We start from the raw sequence: 23,626 nt of genomic DNA, 5'->3' as shown, positions 1-23,626 counted from the left end.
CTCAGGAAGAAGCAGTGATTTCCATGTGTACCAACCATATGATACGGTTCCACACTTTTTATAGGAAATGGACAGACATGGGCCTTGAATTAGTTAGTTCAGAATATACTTAACAATGAAATCAGTTTTAGTAAAGAAATAAAGACCAACAATTTTATATATTTGTTTATCTGGCCTTCTTTCAATAAAAAAAAATTTGTTTGACTTACAGAAAATGTGTCATATATTACAGTATAAAAATAAAATTTTCCTTTTATTAAAAACACTTTCCAATGTGAACTTGCTATATGACAGAGATGATTCCCCAAGAGAGACAGGATGAATTACTTAATAGCTCATTTGGGGAAACCTACCACACTATACAGAGAACAAGTAAAGTTGTATTTACTTCAGATTAAAGATCCACCTGGAGAAAACGTAAATCTAACACAAGAAGATGCTGAGAAGAAAGTTATCATAAATAAAAACTCTATACTGTGAAAAATGTATTCAAAATATCAACTATATCAAAGAAGTTTGGAATATTTACATTCAAGAATGGATTAATGTACACAGAAGATGCAAAGAATTCTTGAAAGTCAACAAAGAGAAATAAAAGATGGAATGGAAAAAGCATATAAATAGGCAATTCAGAGGAGAAACCCAAATGTTTAATAAGTATGCAAAGTTAATGTTCAACCTTACTAGTAATTTTAGGAATGCAAATTTAAACGAAATACTACATTATACCCAGAAGAAAGGCAAAAAATAGAAAATACCAAATATAGGTGAGGATATAGGGAAATGGGAACCCACATTAACTGCTTTGAGAGTGCAGATGGTGCAGAAATTCTGCAAAGCAAGCTGGCAATAGTTATAGAAATGAAAGATGCTGACAGATAATAATTTAGAAATTTTCACTCAGATCTATAAGGGGTTACCTGCAGAGGTGATCATTAAAGATATGGTAGTGAGGGCTTCCCTGGTGGCGCAGTGGTTGGGAGTCTGCCTGCCGATGCAGGGGACACGGGTTCGTGCCCCGGTCCGGGAAGATCCCACATGCCGCGGAGCGGCTAGGCCCGTGAGCCACGGCCGCTGAGCCTGCGCATCTGGAGCCTGTGCTCCGCAACGGGAGGGACCACAACAGTGAGAGGCCCGCGTACCGCAAAAGAAAAACAAAAAACAAAAAAACAAAGATATGGTAGTGAGAATTAACAACACTCTTGGTCCACTCGTAGGGGAATGGATCAATTAGGAGCAATGAATACACACGATGGGATGAGCAGCCTTCAGAAACAATGAAACAGAGACACACAAAGCAACAGTGATAAACCATACAAACATAGTGCTGAGTTTTGAAAAGTAGAAGCAGAATAAGAGTTATAACACAATACATTTATTTTCTCAGCTCATGTACACTAAAAATGTTACATACTTGTTCAATACACAAATGTAGTACTGGACTTATCCCAATCATTACAGTGGATGTACATGGGGAAGCAAGGATGAAAATGGAGAAAGGTGGTCTAGGAAAAATAAAGTCAAACAAGAGAGGATATTTGTGTGGACTGATCATGGCAATGTGCCATAAACTAAGCAGTATGATTAAATTATGCAACTGAAGTAAAAAATAAGAACCAAAAAGCACAACAAACAGACCAGCAAAAACTCCAAATGTAGGGGTGGGATAGGGAGGGTGGGAGAGAGGGAGACGCAAGAGGGAAGAGATATGGGAACATATGTACCAATTATACTCCAATAAAGATGTAAAAATAAAAAAACAAACAAACAAAAAAATAAACCCCAAATGCTTGTAATGATCATCCTGGTTTGGAAAACAATAAACTAAATTGTCTGTAAGATCTGTTCATCCTCTAGTATACTATAATTATATACTTTTAGAAATACTTTTTGAAAATAAGCAAACAGCAGTTTAAAAGTGATGTTTTGTTGAAAATTTCTATAGATAAGACTATCAGGGGACTTCCCTGGTGGTCCAGTGGTTAAGAATCCGCCTTCCAATGCAGGGGATGTGCATTCTATCCCTGGTCGGGGAACTAAGATCCCACATGCCGTGGGGCAACTAAGCCCACACGCTGCAACTACTGAGCCCGTGTGCTCTAGAGCCTGCGTGCCACAATTAGAGAGCCTGTGTGCCGCAACTACTGAGCCCGCGCGCTCTGAAGCCTGCAAGCCACAACTAGAAAGAAGCCCACATGCTGCAACTAGAGAAGTCCGTGCACCGCAACAAAGAGCCCATGCGCCACAGCGAAGGACCCCACATGCCGCGACTAGGACCTGATGCAGCCAAATAAATAAAATAAAAAAATAAAAAAGAATATCAGGATGAAGGGAATAAGAGGACAGAGGATGAAAGTAAAGATCATGTTTGAACACAAAACTGCACACCATAAGGCACTGAACAGCTACTCTAATTGGAGTATAAATTCAAAACTAAATTTCCTAGTGACCAAAGGAAAGAGGAAAGTATGATAAATTCTGAGATCCAAGTGTCTCTAAAATGCACTTTTAAAGTTACTTTCTGCATTACCATGTTACTTCGTTTAATCAGATGTTCAGAGTCAGACTGGTCTCAATGGGATTAAACAGATCGTGATCTGATTCCACAGATCTAGAAAGATATATGTTTAATTTTCAAAGGTGTTCAGCATTCTCTTGGAAAATTAACAGAAGACAGTTCTACCTGAAACTCTAGATCCATTCTTATGATCACATAGCTGCTTTATATTTTCCCTTCATACAATAGAAACTGTCTTTGCCATTGCAATGGAAAAAATGAAATTAATAAGCTATATTGCTAATTACTCCAGAACTAAAATACGAAGCATATGACATTATAAAAACATGCTTGTCAAGGTTCAAAAATGTAAGTTTTGAATATTTACCTGTAAATAGTTGTTAGTTTAGAAAAAATGAGAACATTTTTTAACAGACTGAAGTAGAAACATCAAAACTACTAAACAGATGTTTCAAACGAGGCAAAGAGTTCACATACTTTAACGTTATGATAAGAAAAACAAAGAAATAATATTCACGTGAAACAAATCTGATGCTTTCAAAACATGTAAATAAAGACAGAAATGTAAACTCAGGGCTGTCACTGATCCCTGTCATGGATTAGCTAGCACTGGTGAAGGTCAAGAAAATATGAGTCATCTAGCAAACAAGATGGTACAATGAAGATAAGATTTTGCTTCAAAAGTTTCCGAGTTTTGACTACATAATGCAACTGCAACATTAAAAGATGTAATCTGTGTACTCCACTTTTCTTTCTTTTGTTTTTACAAGAGAAGCTGTCTCCATAATGCATTGAGTCATCAATAAAATTATGCTTTCATGGAGACTGTACAAATTTAGCATAGATGCAATGAACTCTAGGTTATCTAGAAGGGACTGCTGACTGGTAAGTTAACTATGCCTCTTAGATTTCTCAACAATATTTAAATAACTCTGATGAATTTATCCTACTCAGTAGGTGGTCTGAAGACGAAGTTAAGTGACAAATTTTTGGTACAGAGTTAAAAAAGAATTGAGAGAGTAAAGTCAAATTGAAGTTTTGGAGTTTTGCTGTCAACTTACATCCTCTCTTGAATTTTCTACAATAAACAGGCACATCTGAGCATTATTTAAGCAGTCTATACAGTGCATAAAATTGATACTTTATTTTTAAGACCCACAAACACACAAAAATAGTTTCCCTTAAGTAGAGAATCCCCAATGGAAAGGATCAACCAAGATCAAGGGGGAAATAAATCTTCCATGCTTACTAAGGGATAAATGATGATGATGGTCTTATGGACCAGCAGCTGACTGGCCTGCCTTATACCACTTTGGCATGGGCATGAAGAATATTTTACGCATTTTGGGATTGTTCTGAAACTTCCCCACTGGGGATTTATGAACTCCTTCCTAGAACCCAACCTTGTTTACAGTGTCTTTGGGATGCACATTGGTTTTCTCAGTAAAGAATAAAATCCCAAAGAGCACATTCCAAGAAAATATTCATTTTGTTTGGTTTTGCTGAAAACTCATTCCAATGAAATTATAGTGCTCAGCACAAAATGAGGGCTTGGTTTTTCATGAAAAGATATTTTGTCCAAAGTACAGAGGTACTTAGTAAGACTTTACTTGTATACGTTTTCATTTTGAGCTCTTTAATCAGAGGTCAATACACTTCCTGTAAAGGGCTGTAAAGATTTGGGGCTTCATATGTCATATGGTCTCTGTTATAACTACTCAACTTTGCAGTTGTAGCATGAAAACAATCATAGACACCAGGTAAACAAATGAGCGTGGCAGTTTTCAAATAAAATTTTATTTGTAAACGAGGCTGAGGGCCAGATTTGGCCCGCAGGTTGTACTTTGCCAACTTCTGTTTTAAATTGTCAAGGTTCCAAAGACTATTCTATTTTCAGGTTAAAAATAATATACTCCAAACTTAAAACATTCAAAATGAGGATCATATTAACGTGAGCAGTTACACTAATCTGAGTAGCTTGAAGAAACTACGGCTTTCTTTGTCATGATAAGTGAAAATTACACACAGTGAACTAATAAATATTTAAATCTAAGCAAATCAATGCATATTTCAATTTTTCCTCAATTAGTTTTATTTCATTAAAAAAATTTTTTTTTAAGTTTTTTTTTGATGTGCACCATTTTTAAAGTCTTTATTGAATTTGTTACAATATTGCTTCTATTTCACGTTTTGGTTTTTTGGCCCTGGCATGTGGGATCTTAGCTCCCTGGCCAAGGGATTGAACCCGTACCCCCTGCATTGGAAGGCAGTCTTAACCACTGGACTGCCAGGGAAGTCCCTCAATTACTTAGTTTTAAAATATAGTGCTCATGCATTTTAGAGAAAGAGAAATACACAGAGAAATAATGCAATTTTCCAACCACATGCCTTACCAAGTATGGATGCCTTTCCTTTGGGATGTTACTCAGAATTAAATTTTTGCAATTATTTTGGAGGCTTGTAAATTCAAATACATCCAACTGCAGAAATTGAGACTTCATAAACCAGGGTATATCATTTTGGGGTGATTTAGTTGTGTTTCTAACAGTTCTGTCCTTTGCAATCACACAAACATACTTTATACCTCCTTCATAAAAGGAAGATTTAAGCTGTATTCCAAATTCAAATTATATGTAGAAATATATACGGCCACCTAATTTAAACCATTATAGAAGGCCTATGGAACAGCTAAACTAGGATTCTGTAAATGAACTTACCCTTATCCACATACATAAAATCTTCCTTTTTTCTCCTCAGTTCTGAGAACGAGGGTTCTTCCTCTTCCTTCTTAGAATCTACGCTGTCACTTCTGCAATGATACTCTCTCCCATACTCTTCATCTTGCTTCATCAATTAACTGCACATTTTCTTCTTCATGGCTACTTCCCTTCAACCTCTAACCATGACCAAGTCACTGATTCTCTTAAGCCAAAAAAGCAAAGCAGAAGTTCTTTCATCTCTCGTCTCCTACTGTTGACCTCTCTCAAACTTCTCACCTAAACCTTTAGGTCGAGAACATTATACGAACTGTTTCTAATCCCACACAGCCCTGAGCATCAACGTCACTTCACCTGTTGCTAGATGGCTCCTGCCTTAACCATTCTACTAAATGTTCGCACTAGAGCCTGGACACTTATTTTTTGAATTTTTCACCGGGTGCTGTTTGTTACTTTGTCCTTATCCAATTCCTTTTCTCTGAGTTCTACTATACCACATCCCCAACTGCACCATCTCTACTTCCTCAAGCTATACTACTCTAGTGGTACTTACCATTTGTGTACTTTCCATCAGTTACTTAATTTTATCTCTGTAATGCACATAATAATACTAACTACCGCAGAGAAATGTTGTAAGTTTTAAAGAAGTTACTACACATGAAGCACTTAGAACAGTACAGGGCACGTAGTAAGCACTAAATGAATGTTAACTATAATTATGACTTGTTTCCCTAACAATTTTACTCTTTATCTTTTAGAGTTTCTTCTTCTCCTATTTTTTCCTTATATGCGCATTTTCCCCTTGCTTCTAGCTTTAGTTCACAATGCTTCCTATTTACTCCAAGCCTCCAAGGCAGGCTACCGCAGTTAGAGGCACCACTGCAGTGTAACTAAGGGCCTAGGGTTAAAACCAGAATATCTGGCTCAAATTCAGACTGATTTCACAAGCTATGTGATATTATGCAAGTAACTCAATCTCTGTGCTTCAGTTTCTTTATCTATAAAGTGGGGATAATAATTCTATTTCATAAGGCTGTTGCAATGATTAAAAGTATTACTATAGGTAACATTCTTAGGACAGTGCCTGGCACACAGTAAGCCATATTTAAGTATAGAGGCTTGCTATATTATTCTTAACTTTTATTATCTCCATGAATTTAGCGCCTCTTTGCTAATGTCTCTCACACATCTCTTGCCATTCCAAATCTTTCCTTTGGGCTTTATATTCCCAGGCATGCATATACCAGAAGGACAGCTCTGTCCGCATGCTTTACAGGAGTCCCAATTCAATATGGCCAAAATCAAACTCTTCCTTTCCTCCCTGTATTCTTGGAATCACATCACTGCACCATCAACCACACAAACACCCAAACCGGGAACATATGAATCCCTTTTGATCATTTCTCTTTTATCTCAAATATCAAATGCACTCAATGTTATCTCATAAAAATTAAAATCGGTCTTCTCCCTTCCTACTACCACTGTTTAGTTTGATCAAAACTCTTTCATTTGGGCTTCCCTGGTGTCGCAGTGGTTGAGGGTCCGCCTGCCGATGCAGGGGACATGGGTTCGTGCCCCGGTCCGGGAAGATCCCACATGCCGCAGAGCGGCTGGGCCCCTGAGCCACGGCCGCTGAGCCTGCGCGTCCGGAGCCTGTGCTCCGCAACGGGAGAGGCCACAACAGTGAGTGGTCCGCGTACCGAAAAAACAAAAAACAAACAAACAAAAAAAACTCTTTCATTTGACCATTGAAATACCTTCTTAAATGGTCTCCTTGTCATCTTGCTTATCGTCCAAGCTGGTAAGCCAGTTTCTAGAGTAATGTGTCTAAACAGTTTGTCTAAGGCATTCTCATTGGCTTATAGATAAAGTGAAATGGTTCCTTGGTGGATCTACTTATTTTTGTACCCTCATGTCCTCCACAGATCTACACTGACCGTATTGTTTGTCATCTCCAGCACATATGATTACACCACTCTTTCTGCTAGTTGGCTTCTGTTTATCCATTAAAACACAGCTCAAATGTCACCTCTGCCTTGGATCTTTTCCTAAGTGTCCATAGTGCCACATCCACACCTGACCTGTCGGTTGAGACAATTTTCTTTTCCCATGGTTTCATACTACGTTGTGATGAACACAATATATTATAACTATCTGTTCATATTACTGTATACACTGTAAGCCTATAGGCTTTGACAAGGCTAAGGCTATGATTTGTTCATCACCTATTAAGGTAGGCTCTGAATGAATATTTATTGCATTCAAAACACTAATTTTAGACACTTGGGGAGGAGAACAGAAGGTTGAAAATGCTTTCCATCTGAGATATTAAATATATTAAACAGCCTTCACAATTTTCAATAATACTGAAGAATATATGTGAAGCACTTGCTCTTACGTGTATGAGGCGGCCAGTTGCCCATCCTTTGACTTCGTAGGTGAAGGGCACACTGACAGTTAATGTTGTGCCATTGAACATGATGATTTATGTCCCTATCATCCCTGCTTCCACCTTTATCTCCACACCCACATGCTACAGTCTTAATACAATAACCAAAGTCATCTTTTAAAACCGAATTTTGATCATGTCATAGTTCTCCTGTAAACTACCCAATGGCTTTCTATTTAATTCAGAGCAAAAACTAAAGCCCTTTATAAGGGCCTACAAATCCCTGCATGAGCTGGCCCTTTACCTCCCTTTTTGACTCCGTTTATTAGTCTCCCTATTGCTCTGTCTCCTCCAGCCACGTTGCCCTCCACTCTGAGGTTCTTCTAATATATCAGGTGCCCTCCTGATGAAACAGGGCCTTTGCACCTGCTGTTCGCACTGTCCAGAAAGCCATTATCCAACACTGTTACATGGCCTATTACCTCACCTCTGTCAAGTCATTTGCAAATGTCACTTTGTTGGTGAACTTCTTAGTAGGGCCTTCCATGACCACCCATTTAATATTGCAACCTTTCCCTGCAAGTCATCTCTCTTGTATTTTTCTCCTTACCATCAACTGATAGTTTAAAGAATGTTCTTACTTAGTCATATTATTATTATTGCTATCTTTCTCTGTTCTCCAGAGTACAAGTTTTACGAAAGCGGGACATAATAGATGCTCACTAAATAAGTTTCAAATAAATGAATAAAGCGTTATTTTAGTTAAAACCCAAGAAAATGAGGTAGAGTGCCAACAAAGCTGAGGCACCATGCTCCACTAAACTCTGATGGAAAAAAAAAAATATATATATACACATATATATGTACATATGTATACACACACACACATATATATATATATCTGTCAACTGGAGCATTTTTCAGAAATCAAATTCCAGACCTTCTGCAGTGAACAGTTTTCCCTTTGCCCCATGCTTGTCCCAGAGCATGTGAAACTGTATTTAGAATTCCGATTTCAGAAGATGGTGTCAGTTAGTAGAAAGAACGAAGAGACCTGGATTTGGATCTGCCTCACGAGCTATGAGTAACCAGGAAAGTGATTAAACATTCTGTGTCTCAATGATCTCATCTATAAATACATTCTTAAGAATAAAATGGTACATTTTATAAAACGCAGATAGCAAATTCCTAGTTACTTGGCTGATGAATAAATGTGAAGCAGCTCAGCTTGGGAGGCAGGAATACCTGAGTTCAAACCTTGGGTCTGTAACTGACTTTATGAGCTCTACCTCTTTGAGTTTTAGTTTCTGCATTTGTAAGATGAGGATTCTTATGCCTAAGGTGCAGCTGTGAGATCCGAGAATAATAAGGTAAGGCACCTACCCCAGTTCCTGTATACAGTAGATGCACATTAAAGAACAGCCTCATCTCCCAAGTCCCTTCTATGAAGGCTTCTCCCCCAGGGTGTCATAATCACAATGCACACCACAATTAACCAGGTCGTCAAGCCAAGGGAAAATGCTCCCTTATGAAGTACTTATAAATTAGGCTTTCCATAAACATTTCTGGAATTAATAACATGTTACGTTTCATACGTGTTATTTCAGGAAGCAAGAAACTATAAAGTGCATATTTGAGAGAATTGCAGTGATCCAGTTTAGAAACCAGGTAACTGAATTGCTAAAAGCTTTCTAGAAATTTGGTTATGGAGCATTTCTACATATTAATTGGAGCAAAAACGTCATCCACCTGAATACATGATTTCTGGACAGCTCAGGAGAGTTGAGGGTGGATCCTGTAAGTGGATTCCAGACTCAACAATAGCAGTTCAATAAAAGGATACGACAATCAAAATTTTTCAGAAAGGCTATGGGCTGACCGTGGCTTGTAGCGTCCAGGATGAGCCTTGACGGCCATTGTCAGGGATACTCTAAAAAAGCATACCCACATGAGTTAAGAATTGGACTAGTTGAACTTAAACATCCTGTGCAATGGTCAAGATTTGATAATAAAATTATCTTGTATGTCTTATAGTAACTATAATAAATGCAAAAATGGTCCAAACTCTAAACGCTGAAAAAACTCTAAACAGACCCTAAAAAACTCTGAAAGAATGCACACGTAAAGTCATTTTGCTCTGTGTACACAGCACGCACATTTAGCTTTTGACGAAGTCAGCAACTGTGTGTTTTGTTTTAGATTGTGAATAACTCAATATATATTGTTATGTCTACAGAAATCAGGCACTACCTGATTATGATACAACTTGTCATGCATAAACTCAAAATTTCTAGTACCAGTAAATATACCAGGGAAATTTGAATGTAGTTGAAAATAGGGAGTAAAATTTGGGGAAAAAGAAGTAGATTATATTAATATGATAAAGAAACTTAAAATTGAACACTACTGGATGCAGCATGTCAAAATGATTTGGTAAAGTTTTCCAAATGAGGCAGATTATACTAAGTTCCAAATCAGAAACAGAACATACTGAGTGAAGAAAACTACTGATGAAAGAATTACTGCTCTGTCTTCTGAAGCCATTCAACTGGAAGAACTATAGAATATTCCCAGGTCCTCTCCTGCCAAGTCAGTTACAATGGAATTTAAAAACCAGTTTTATCTCAGATTCGTGCAATGGAAAATACTTCAGTACTAAATCAATAATTTATTTCAGTGCGATGTACAGTAACTTTTTTGGACACGTATTTATTGTTATGATGTCATGAAAATTTAGGAGAATTTTCCTCTCCTGATTGCCTTTCTATATTATCTCTAATAGTCTTTGTTAAGTTGAGGTATCATCTTCCTCTCTAATAGCTATCCCAGGAACCTGGGATATAGAAATTTAGTCAGTTCCCAGAATGTACTTTACGATTCTCGACCAAAAACATGTTGGATTTTTAGTTTCACAACAGGCTAGGGGAAAAAAAGGCATAAAATGTAATTGTGCTCTACATGTAGAATCAGTCATTTAAACTTCCGAGGACAAAGGTTTCGTCTCCAGTGTCAAAATGAGGTACAGACTTCCCTGACTCACTATCTTATGAGTACCTATTAGCTGTCCTCTGTGTCCTAAGGCAGGCCTCTAGAATTTCTTCCCCTTATTCAACTTGTAACCCTCTCTTTCCTAAGGACCATTTCCCCAGTATTCACCAAGTCTATCACCCTTTAATATAACCAAATTTTCTTCTATTTTTCTAATTCCATTTTTGTACAAATTAAGTTCAACGCCCACATCAACAATGCTTTATCTGCCTTCCCTAAGCTTTACCTGCTTCACACCCTTGACCCCTCCCTACATAAAACCAGCTCCCTAGACCCGCATGCATCTATACAGTGTTTGCCACCAGCCTGTTCTGTATGTGTGCTTTAAATGCTGCCTAGCCTTCCATCAGTAAAAGCAGCCCAACTCGTTCCTCTCTCATTAGTTAGATAATTATAGAAATATAATCTCCACCACTAAACCTGCTTAGAAGGATAAAAGAGCTGATGCCTGTTTTTTGGACAACAGTGGAACCCCTGAGTTGATGTCTCACATATGATTTAATAGCTTTATCAACAACTGGTTTAATGTCGCTGCTACTGTTGTTTCAATTCTATTATCCATGTGTCTAAGATATATGTGATAATGCTGTTTAATTTCGCTATTTTTCTAAAACATTGCCTTGGGTGATACAATTTGAGACTATAATTTTACAACATGACGCTAAAATCATGAAGCCGAAAAAAGCTCCTAAGTTAAAATCTAATTCTTGGTTCCAAATGTTATTTATACATACATACATAATTTATTTATATATGTCTACAGATGTATATAAAAATCTACATGTATATGTATTTAAAAACCTTTATATATACATATACCTATACATATATATATTTATATGTATATAAATCACACATAATAAAAAAAAACCCACTTTTAAAATGACAGGTACAGCACAATAGATTGTTTAATTTTTAAGTACCCAAATAAAGAATCATCTATTTACTGATGGCACACTGTATGCAAGACACCATGGTGTGAACGTGCAGCTATGAATTACCTCCTCTCTTCTTGTGTCGTGTCCTTTCTGCACAAACCAGATAACTTTTGCTTGTAAAGATCGCGGGGTACATTCCAGCAAAGTACTGTTGTTCTCTATGCCATAGGCCAATCGCTCCTCAGTCTTATCCAAAACATCCCCTATAACATAAATGTTAACATCAGCCTTGAGACTTTGATTTTACCGGTAAACAATATTTTTTAAAAAGATTCTTTATTCAGACCCCTATAGCAAAGTGAATAACTTTTATTACTCATTGTTAATTTCTATACAGGAGTTATTTAGGGAGAGTAGCATACCAAAATCTAGGCATTAAAAAGGCACAGCAGGCTATGGAGTGAGACAGAAAGAAGTAACTGGGAGTTTGGTTCCAAAGGATGTAACAGTCAGATGAGTAAGAAGGTGCATCAGTGTTAAATGCATGAAACATCAGTGGCAACATCCACTGATAAAGCGGGCAAGGTAAGTACCAAACAAATAAGCAAGGCATAGAACTAAAATTCATGATTACAACCAAAAGCAGAAAGCAGAAAGCAGAAATCAAGGAGATACGGCACTACATAAACAAAAGTGTGAGCGTTATCTTGACAATGGACTGCACTTATCCAGATATGGGGCTCCTGAAGGAAGAAAAGAGTACGAAACTGAACTAAAGACTTTGTGAACCAGAGCTTCTTGATTATAATCTGTATTTTGGCCCAGAAAGGCTCTCACTGAACTTGAACTCAAATGGGCATAGAGGCAAGTATACCTAACTGCAGTTTGGAATAAAAGCAAGTGGATTTGTTCTTTGTTGTTTTAACCAAGATCAAATTCAGTACTAGATCCCAGGATTTTTTTTTTTTTCTATGTCTGAGTCCTCCTTGCATTCAAAACTGACCCCTAAATTTCCCTAAAACTATAATGCCACCTTTCTCTAGTTAATATTCTCAGAGGCTTACATCTTGCATCAAATCCAGAATCAGCCTGGGGTCTAGCAAACTGATCCCGGACCACAATCTCTGGATCTGTGTATAAATATCTCTGGTCTCCCAATCATGGTGCCCCTTCCCTCTGTTGCTTCCTGGTGAGCACAGCCTGTTCACCAACCACCATGATGGTGTAAAGAGTCAGGACGGTGGTTTTCCGTCTTGTCTGACTTCTTTACATTTGTCTACAGCTGAAAATTTCTCTCTTCCTTTACACATTGGACCACCTACCACCTTTCATCAGAAACCCAGTGAAAGAGTCGAAGTTTTTCACTTTATTCTATCCAAAGCTTAGCAGGTGACTTGATTCAAGTTAGATCACTCTTGATAAAATTACTGTAAGTTATAAAAACACGGTGAAGATATTCCCATGGTTGAACTGGTGAAATAAACCCTGCAAATCACTGTGGCAACTGTCACCTAAAGTATGCAGCATTTTTGTTCTAGGAGTCCCCTTTTTGAATTCTAACAATAAAGCTTGGTGGGTAGGTAAAACGTTTTCCTAATTAGGAAAGATTATATATCAAATGCACAAAATCGTAACTACATGGAAAAACAGAATACTTTCACGAACATTGTTCTAGTGTGTATCAATCACAAAGAAAACAAGGACCCTGTTTAAGAAGCTGACAGTTTATCTTCAGTGCACACTCTAAGAAATCCATGGCAATCGATTTTCTATGGATTACCGACAAACTGCTGTCCAAAGCACTGCTGAGCTGCATTTCCATGCCGAACATCTTGTCTGCGGAACCGCCTGAAAGTAAGTAAATGCATTTAGGAGATGTTCAGATTTCAATTTTCCAGACTTTAAAAGATAGCCAACCGCATTAAAGTTTCAAGTAGTATTCTGCTACTGAAAAAATTGATCAGCCATACAAAACCAGGATACAATCCAAGTTTCATAGTTTTCCATATTTCCATTGAATGTTATTCAATGGATAAGATCTATAGAAAACTGTTTTTTAAATCGTCACATGAGTTTGATTATAATTTAAGAAGGTTCTCTTTACATTTCGTTAAGAATTTAGTTAAACAAGAAGTCTTCTAGTTCAAAATGAGTGTCTTGGGTGGTAAAGAATGTGTTCAGATAAAGACAATGGGATTTGAAGCAGACTACCTATTTGAGTAAAAATGCATAAAATTCCTATCTATATTAAAGTGCATTAAGTAAAGGTATTTGGATCTAAATGTTTTGTTCTACAGACATCATGATCAATATGATTGCTAATAAAAATAAACTAATAATATACTCAATTTACTTTTATTCAGTTATAACATTTAGAAAGTATATGCCTCTGTTGAATGTGATGGTGCATTTACCTGTTTAACAGGATGTCTTACATATAGTAGAACTCAAGAAATATTGTACTTCTCCTCAATTTGCCTCTAAAAGGCAAATACGCTTCTAGTATATTTTCATGTTTTATAGTTCGCTTAGACATATAATTGACAAATGACAATATTCTTTATCCACGGAAAAAGAATTCCAGAACATATACCATGTTTCAAATTTGTAAGCACTGTTCTCAGGAATTAAACAATGGAAATTATCATTATTAGTACTGGGAAGCTAAAATCAAGATCTTCAGCATATTAATTCAGATTTGAGATAAAAACAGAAGTATTACAATAAAAGCAGAAAATACTACTTGCTTCTCTAAATCATGGCATATCTTCAAGACTGAGGGAAAACCAGAAGGCAAAACAGAAGTTTTACCCCAGAGGGAAATGGGTGAGACTTCCAGACTGATAAAGAGATGCTTTAACCATATGCAATGATAAAATCTGGAAAAGGGAACCAGATTCAAATCCCAATGCCACCACTCATGTGCTACATGAACTTATACATACCCCTTGCCTATCCTGCTTCTGTGTGTCTTCCTTCGTAAAATAAAATTGGGCTAACTGACCCCTAAATTCCAGTCTCAATTTTTTTTTTCATTCTAGCTTTTCCTCAAGTTCACCGAATAGTGATATTGGAACGTTATTTCAAGAGATGGAGTGCTTCCTCACACATGAGTTCAGATCCTAGTTAAGAACGCAATACTTAAACAACCATTTAAGTATTTCCCTATATTGAAAGCTAGGACAGATGAATATTTCCAATCGATTTTTAGGATTATGATCTGTGTGCGAAAGCATGTTTAAAAAAAGATAGATTGTGGATTAGAAAACCTTACCTAAAGACCTGAGATTTTAGAAAGTTAAGATTAAAACTGCCACACGGATCATTCTACTGAGCTAAACTGAAAATAAACATTGACAGAAAAGTAAGGAGCAAAATTTAAAAGTTTTAGACCTCTATATTATTTTATACTAGCGTCAACATCTATTATACAACTGATAGCAGCTCTAGATGAGAATAAAAGGCTGTTGTTAATTCCTCACTTCACTGAGTATTGCTTTGGTATTGGGAATCCCAAGCCTGCTGATGAATAATGAATAATGGAACAGGAATAAATCAATGAAATGGGAAATAGGTTCCACTTTGCAGAAATGATATTGCATCATATTTATTACACAGACGATTTGAGAATAAAGGGAACTACAATCAGCTAATACTAGATAAGCATTGTGGATAGGTGTACACAAATTTTGTTTAAAATCACTGGAAACATGCATTTAAAAAGAGAGATATCACATTCTCCAACAAAGCTTCAGTTCACTTTATACTATCCTAAAATAGCTGTTCTTTACTTTAGCATTTAAAAAAGAGTGTATTAAAAGCAGGAGTTTTAGAAAGGTTAAGCAAAGTTGTCGTTTATTCTCCAAGTCGCATATTTTTCTTATATCTCTTGCCTCTTGGAAACTTTTAAAGAGAATGCTGGAAATAGACGGAATACAAGAGCAGGGGGGAAGAAAAAGACCTAGCTCTAGAAATTATAGTGTATTTTGGAAGACTATTTTAAACAAGTGGTTTGAATTGCGAATTAATGTTTTTCCTCTGTTGGTCCATTTTCACTCCGTGAACAGAAGGGTATTTATTTTAATGACCAGTTTTCAATTTCTGCTGCTAGTCAGATCTGAAGCAAAAACGATCTGCTATAAAAGCAAACTATTTTCCCTTTATGTCCTGGAACTTATCCAAAAAGTTCTCCTCCAGGGGTGGGCGATGGTTCACAAGAGTGACGCTCCTGGAAGATCTGCATTACATGTCACTGAACTGAACTAATTCACTTACGAGTGTGGCTCCTGACTCCAGCATCTCAGTCCTTCCTGTCTATGATTTTGCCTATTCATTTAACTTTTTCTAAATAACTCTTTTTGTCCACCCTTTTAAATACTATCTTACAAACTTGTGCATGTACAATCTTACAAGATGTACTGTACACCAAGACATACTTAGCTATGGAAACTGCTCAGTTAAAATTCTTCATCGCTCTTGCATGCCTAATACGAAACCTTGCTATTCGGAAGTATTTGATGCAAGGCTTGTAAACATATTGATTTTTGCTAAAAACAATAGGGTAAATAATATTGTTACTTTTGGTAAAACTACCTTTCTGCCCTTAGATCCTACCACTTCACTCCTAACCTGTGGAACTACACGGCTTTCCCAGAACATTCTGTGCCTCTGTACAAACAATTAATTCTCTTTAGCTGGAATCTCCTTATATCTCTACCTTCAAGACTGAGCTCAAAGGTTGGGTTCTTTTGAGAATTAAATAATGTGTTATGTGTATTGCACTTAGTCCAGTACCTTACACATACTAAGTGCTCAGTGGTGAGCTATCATCCTTATTTACAATTCCATTCTCCACTTCAGGTTCTGATTTCCTACAGACAGGGGGCTGTGACTGTTTATTCATACCCCTTTAACACGGTACAGAAACTGGCTTAATGAGTGAATAAATCATAAAACAATATTTTCAATTAATAACATGGCTATATTCCTCAAGAACTGCTTTCAAATATCATTAAGCATTTGTACAAAATAAATTAACTCACTCAATTCTTTAATACAGTTGGTAAATTATTTAGTTCACAAATGTCCTCTCAAAGCATCTTTTTTTTTTTTTTTTGCAGTACGCGGGCCTCTCACCATTGTGGCCTCTCCCGTTGCGGAGCATAGGCTCCGGACACGCAGGCTCAGCGGCCATGGCTCACGGGCCCAGCCGCTCCGCGGCATGTGGGATCTTCCCAGACCGGGGCACGAACCCGTGTCCCCTGCATCGGCAGGCGGACTCTCAACCACTGCGCCACCAGGGAAGCTCCTCAAAGCATCTTTCTGCTATCTGCTTAGTATATATTTAAACACTCACTGCAATGTTAACTTAGCTAAGGTCAAATTAACAAACATTTGAATTAGTGACTAAGTGTTTTTAAAAATGAGATTCTACTATACATGTAAACTTAGGAAAATAACAACTGCATTAAATTAGATTAAATTAGATTTTGAAAAAGGTTTAAAGAAAAGTAGCCCAAAGTGAAAGAGCAAGAGTAAATGAAATTAATAAAAGTTGCTTTTCAGTAGGGAAACTGTATATGAGTCTATATTTTTGCTTTATATTATCTTTAGTCACTTTATCAAGTGAAAAAGATAATTGCTTATTCTATAATAAAAATATTTTCCCTTATTTTTGTCCCCAAAGAATGCACAATTTCTTCTGACCTGAGTGAAGATCCTTATTCTTTAAAATACTTTCTGTACCTCAAGGTCTCCTGTTCAAAGAATCCCAGGATTTACCTTCTCTAACAAGTAGCAATGACCCCACTGAATTGTCGATATTAGAGTTTGGAGGTCTTTAAGTACCTTTCATTTGTGTTGAATTAAATCACACATTTCATTAATTATACAGGTCATGCATTTGCCTAGGAGTTAAAATATTCACTTTCAAAATGAAATAAATGAAGACCAGCTGGTCGGGAGGACACAGGGCAAATGCAGGATGTATTTTAGAATTTATTTATTTATTTTCCTTTTAAGTCTTTGAATTCCTCACGTGTGGGGTGGCTAGCCATTTCCACATTTTACGTTTATCTAAACTGGTTTCATGTCTTGCAGCAAAAGTTTCAGGAGGGGGAAGAGTTGATTGAAAGCCGGAGGAAAACTAAAACCCCAGCAGCCTGCTCAGCCCAGTCTCTACACAATAATTAATGGGAGTTATTTTTCAGTAAAATGTGGATGTTTCAAAACTTATATTATGAACAAAATAGGACTATGATGATTAGGAGGTTGGGATTAACGTATAAACATTACTATATATAAAAGGGATAATCAACAAGGACCTACTGCATAGCACAGGGAGCTCTACTCAATACTCTGCCATAACCTATATGGGAAAGGAATCTGAAAAAGAATAGATATACCTAAAGTCTATGTACACCTGAATCAAGTTGCTGTACACCTGAAATAAACACAACATTGTAAATCAACTATATTCCAATATAAAAACAAAAAAACCAAAGTTACTTTGGAATAAATGGAAAATCACTAAAAAGAAACAAACAAGCAAAAAAAAAAAAAAAAAACCACGGTTATTTTCATGGAATGGGTACAAAAAGAGAAGAAAATAGTGTTAGGTTTGTTTCTCTAAATAAGGGAAAGATTCCATGGAAGACTCTGTCTCACCGTTTTGCATGTGTGCCTGTTGGGTAATACCGGGAGCAGGATATGCCATCCCAGGCGCAGTAAGGGTCTCGAGCCAGGCAGCAGTCTGCACAAGCACTTCCATACATGTCACACTGATGGAATCTGACTTGGGCCACGGCAGAAGCAGATCCAATATAGAGCTGTTGCTAGAGACATCAAGGAAGAGAGAGGCCACTAGTAGAAATGGGCAGAATTCTCAGTGAGCTCTTACACCTGGATTTTCACATTCCTACACGATCGCCTCTGTGGATACTCACTTAAATGACTGCAGTCACTCAAGACAGATAATGGAACACTGACACTTTCACTTTCTCCAAGATCTGAAATACTTTTACAGGTTTGGATGCATGAGTAATAAAATTGCTAGGGCAAGGCTGACAAACATCTCAAGAAGTTGACTACTTTATTCATTATCTAAGTAGAGTCTTTCGTCATCTAACACTGTAGGTCTTTTTAAAACACCTCTAGGAATGTCCAGTAGGAGACTGGAAAAGTAAATGGGCTTTTTTTGCATTTTTAATTGAGATACAACTGACACATAACATTATATTAGTTTCAGCTGTACAACATAATGATTCGACATTTGTATACACTGTGAAATGATCACAATCAGTCTAGTTCACCGCCTTCACCACACACTACAAATCTACAAATTTTTTTTTGTGATGAAAACTTTTAAGATCTACTCTCTTAGCAGCTTTCAAATACACAATACAGTATTGTTAACTATGATCACCATGCTGTACATTATATCACCGGGACTTACCTATTTTATAACTAAAGGTTTGTACCTTTTGATAACCTTCACCCATTTCACCCAGCCCCTGCCTCTGGTGACTACCAATCTGCTCTCTGTATCTATGAGCTTGTTTTTGTTGCTGCTGTTGTTGTTTGCCAATAGTTCACATATAAGTGAGATTATATGGTATTTGTCTTTCTCTGACTTATTTCACTTAGCATAATGCCCTCAAGGTTTACTCATGTTGTCACAAATGGGAGGATTTCTTCCTTTTTTATGGCTGAATAATACTCCATTGTGTGTGCATATATGTATGTATGTGTGTGTGCGTGTGTGCACGTGTGTGTGTATATAAAATTTGTTTATCCAGTCATTCATAGATGGACACTTAGCTCATTTCCATGTCTTGGCTATTGTAAACAATCCTTCAATGAACATGGGGGTGCATATACCTTCTTGAGTTAGTGTTTTTGTTTCCTTTGGATAAATACCCAGAGGTAGAATTGCTAGACCATATGGCAGTTCTATTTTTAATTTTTTGAGGAACATCCATACTGTTTTCCATAGCGGCTACACCAATTTACATTCCCACCAACAGCGCACATTGACATATAACGTAGAAAAGTGATGTAGATATATAGAGAGTGATGTGGAATAAACTGTAAGATATGTTATTAAGTAAAAAGTAGAAGTAGCAGAACAATCAACATCCCATGTTCCCATTTGCCTAAACATAAAAGGTTATTTATAAATAAATGAGGTAATACATGCAACAACTACTTCTGAAGAAATTTACACCAGAAGCTGGTTCCAGTAAAGTAGAAAAGAGGTTTGTGTTTCATTGTACACTCTTTTGTATTACCATCATTACCATTGTTTTTTGCAAAAACATTACCAAAAAAACATCATGGAATAAGGTCCTATCATGGTTGTAGAGGTAAACCTACTCTTGTCAACCTTTCTAAAACCAGAAAGTGAAGAAATCTATTACCTGTAAACCACTATGTATTTTTGTCAGAATAAAACTGTAACTTGTGAATAAATAAGCACACATACTTAAGCTTTCTATCCTTTGACCTTATCTGATAATATAGAACACACACACACACACCCACACACACAACTTACTCTCTTTGATGAAATCTCCATAGAAATAATCGGAACTGGAACCTGAAAAATTAAGAAAATACGTGCCCTTTTTAGGAATAAAAATATAGAAACATACCTTAGTGTGGTTATAAATTACCTGAAATCATACTAGGTATGTGAGTTGTTTGCTGCCAAACAGTCTACAGCGTTCATTTTAGTAAATCAAAAGGAAAATACACTTAAATGAAACACAGCTTTCTTTTAAAATATATTTTCTAGTAGAGTAGGACAAAATGTGGATGAGAAGAGTAGTGAATAATCTAAGCATCTTATAGTTTGTCTCTGGATTATAATTTTTGTGTTTGCATTTGAATATTACTCATGCTCTGGAAACTCAAATATCTTTAAATAAAATAATAAAGTCAGAGTGTTCTTTCTTATAAAGAAAGCTGAACCATTAGAAGTAAAACAGTTACGTCTTTGAATAGGTCTTACTGCCAATAAACCATGTGATCTTTCATTGTTTTAACCCAGGCCTAAACAAAATACTTTCCTGTTAGAGTTCAATTTCCATGAACCCAGAATGCTTCGAAAAAGATGCACTGCCGTCATCACTGTCTTAGAATTGCACCAGAGGAAGGATGAATCTACGGGATAGTTTGAGAGCCTATGTGCAATTCTAGGGATGGTGACTGACATGACAGCGTCTCTAAGGACACCACCAAGTCAGTCAATTCTGAAAGTGGAGAAGCCATAGGCAAGTGGGATCCGCTCCGTGGATAATTACCCTTCAAACAATTATTTTTTGAAAGAGAAAAACTGATCCTCTCTATTAAATTTTTAAAACTATTTTAAACTACAGAACCATATACGCAGGCATGCATTTATTCATTCAAAACACAATGTTTCTTAAGGGTTTATATGAACAAGACATTGTGATGAATGTGGTTAATATGAGAGCTATGATTCCTAATATGAAATCAAATCTTACAGAGGTCCGATACGCAAAATAAACAAAAGCACAGCTGCTCTGGTTGAGATAAGAATGTGGTTAGCTTTGTGCATAGCTATGGGGAATCTAATCTCCAGAAGAGCCTACGCGAAATAAACTGTTTCTCATCAAAAATGTTTTCATATACATTCATCACCTACATACACAATCTTCATTACTTGCACATTGTGTTCTTGCACATTTGCTTACCTGCCAAAATTTATTTGTAACTCCAATATCAATACTTGTGTTTCGCGGTCATTCACAGCCATGTGTGTGCTCAGAATGGCAAAAACTCTGAGTTGCCCAACGTGTACATTCCCAGATGACGTCGGTCAAGGTGATACCCTGCCTTCTTGTTTCAGCTCTCATACTGTAAACAGGTATCCTTTGCATGGTCTATTTAGTGCGCCATTTTCATACTGTTGTGCTTTTTGTTAGTGATTGTGTTGATTAGAAGGCCCCTAAGCATAGTGCTGAAGTGCTGTCTCGTGTTCCTAAGCTCCAAAAGACTCTGATGTGCCTTATGAAGAAAACATGTTTTAAATAAGCCTTGTTCAGGCATTAGTTATAGTGCTGTTAGCCATAAGTTCAACGTTAAGTAATCAACTATGTATACTAACTAAGGTGTCTTTAAACAGAAACACACATAAAACAAGGTTATGGATTGATAAGTTGACAAAAATGTCGTGACTAGAGACTCTCAGGAACTTAACCCTGTATCTCCCCTAGGAGCAATGATTACTAATTAATTCGGCGTTCAGGGTGACTTCAAAGACGGTAAGTGCCACAAATGTTGAGACTTACTGTGTGTGTGTGTGTGTGTGTGTGTGTGTCAATATGTACAATTGTTTGCGTCATGTCTAATCTTTCCATTATCGTTTTGTAGTTTTCTCTCTTTTGGTAAATTCTCTGTGCAAAGTGCATGCCATAAAAAAGCAGTCTACTCACCATACCACGAAGTCCACAACATGAAATCTACTGCTATTTTTTAACTGTCTATATCGATAGTACATTTGTTCAAGATGATACATTGCAATAATGATTCTAGAATTCACTTGTGGGATAAGTGTCATTTCTTTATGTCACAGTTCATATAATGAAATTCTTTTCATGCTTGGTAAATACTGGCCTCTTCATCTGAACAGTCTATGAGAATCAAATAGATGTATCAGAATTTTAAATCATTCTTCAATTCACTCAGAATTCACAATATACCTGTTAGAAAAAAACTGACGTAATGTTTTTCCTATTTATGACTCACTTGCAACTGTCTGTAATACATAAATGTTGGCTATATTTTTCACTAAAAATACCTTGAATATCTGAAGTTCTTCTAGAATTACTTCTTCCATTGATTCTGTTTCTTGGTTGTAAATCGTGATTACTTTCAGCACAATTCCATTATCTGTGAGAAAACAAAAGAGATAAACTAGAAGCTTTGTCACAACCTGGTTTTCAAACAATTAAAAACAATGGAGAGACCATAAATTCAAATAAGATTTGAAATCTAGATGTATAAAACATTTAATCATTGCTGGTGAAAACAATATGACTACTTACATATTCATATTCATTATTTCAAAAATTTGATTCAAAAATCCAGTTAAAGGTTCAGAAATCAAAATGTCTTTTGGAATTAACGAAATATAAGACAGATGGCAAATTATTCTAGCTTCTTCTGTGATGTATGATGAAAGAAAACTTTTTACCTAAAGCTACCTTCCCTGTAAGAAACTATACCTTTAATCTTATGGAACCTTCCAAGCAACGCATTATGGAAATTTATATAGATAGATAGATAGATAGATAGAACATGTTTATATCTATATATACTTTATTTTTTCCTTCCAGTTTTAATGAGATATAATTTACATACAGCACTGTATAAGTTTAAGGTATACAGCATAATTATTTGACTTACATACATCATGAAATGATTATCACAATAAGTGAACATCCATCATCTCATATAGACACAAAATAAAAACAATTTTTTTCCTTGTGATGAGAACTCTTAGAATTTACTCTCTTAAAAAGTTTCATGTAACATACAGCACTGTTAATTATATTAATCATGGTGTACATTATATCCTTAGTACTTATTTATCTCATAACTGGAAGTATGTAACTTTGACAACCTTCATCCAATTCTCCCACCCCTCACCTCCAGTAACCACAAATTTGGTTATATACACTTTTAATAAAAATTTCAAGCATACGCTATTGAGAGAATAGTATAATGAGTCCTCCTGTACAAACCATTTAGCTTCCACAATTATCAATAATTTTATAAATTTATATTCACCTTTTAAAGCTCATTATTTTTATTATTTCTGATATTCTGACCTTGTTATTTCCAATGAAAAATTTGATAAGACGCTAATTTGCTTGTAAGAAAGATTTGGTGTAGTGGCTAGAAATAACTTAGGGGAAAAAAGCACGTTGGAGGTTCTGATCCAAGAGTTTCTATGGTATTTAAGCAATTTGTTTAAAAATTATGAAATCTTGCGGTTGGGTTAATAAAATTTGATTAAAATAAAACTAATAACAATTACCTGTAACATACA

The 23,626-nt window shown here is 36.3% G+C and overlaps 1 protein-coding gene across 1 annotated transcript in view; it reads right to left on the bottom strand.

Moving 5' to 3' along the window:
• SEMA3E (semaphorin 3E) overlaps positions 1 to 23,626 on the bottom strand; it is a 257,351-nt gene that overhangs the window by 4,350 nt on the left and 229,375 nt on the right. The window contains exons 12-16 of the mRNA XM_024738432.1: positions 22,373 to 22,464; positions 20,105 to 20,146; positions 18,217 to 18,383; positions 13,331 to 13,398; positions 11,674 to 11,813 (exon numbers count right to left, since the gene is read on the bottom strand). Of these exons, the coding sequence (XP_024594200.1) occupies positions 11,674 to 11,813; positions 13,331 to 13,398; positions 18,217 to 18,383; positions 20,105 to 20,146; positions 22,373 to 22,464 (509 nt within the window). The remainder of the gene's footprint in view (positions 1 to 11,673; positions 11,814 to 13,330; positions 13,399 to 18,216; positions 18,384 to 20,104; positions 20,147 to 22,372; positions 22,465 to 23,626) is intronic.

The sequence above is a fragment of the Neophocaena asiaeorientalis genome, unplaced genomic scaffold (assembly GCF_003031525.2).
Source record: "Neophocaena asiaeorientalis asiaeorientalis breed wild unplaced genomic scaffold, Neophocaena_asiaeorientalis_V1.1 scaffold89, whole genome shotgun sequence".
Classification (NCBI taxonomy): Eukaryota; Metazoa; Chordata; class Mammalia; order Artiodactyla; family Phocoenidae; genus Neophocaena; species Neophocaena asiaeorientalis.
The sequence above is the reverse complement of the archived record's forward strand: the minus strand, read 5'-3'. Positions and strand labels throughout refer to the sequence as shown.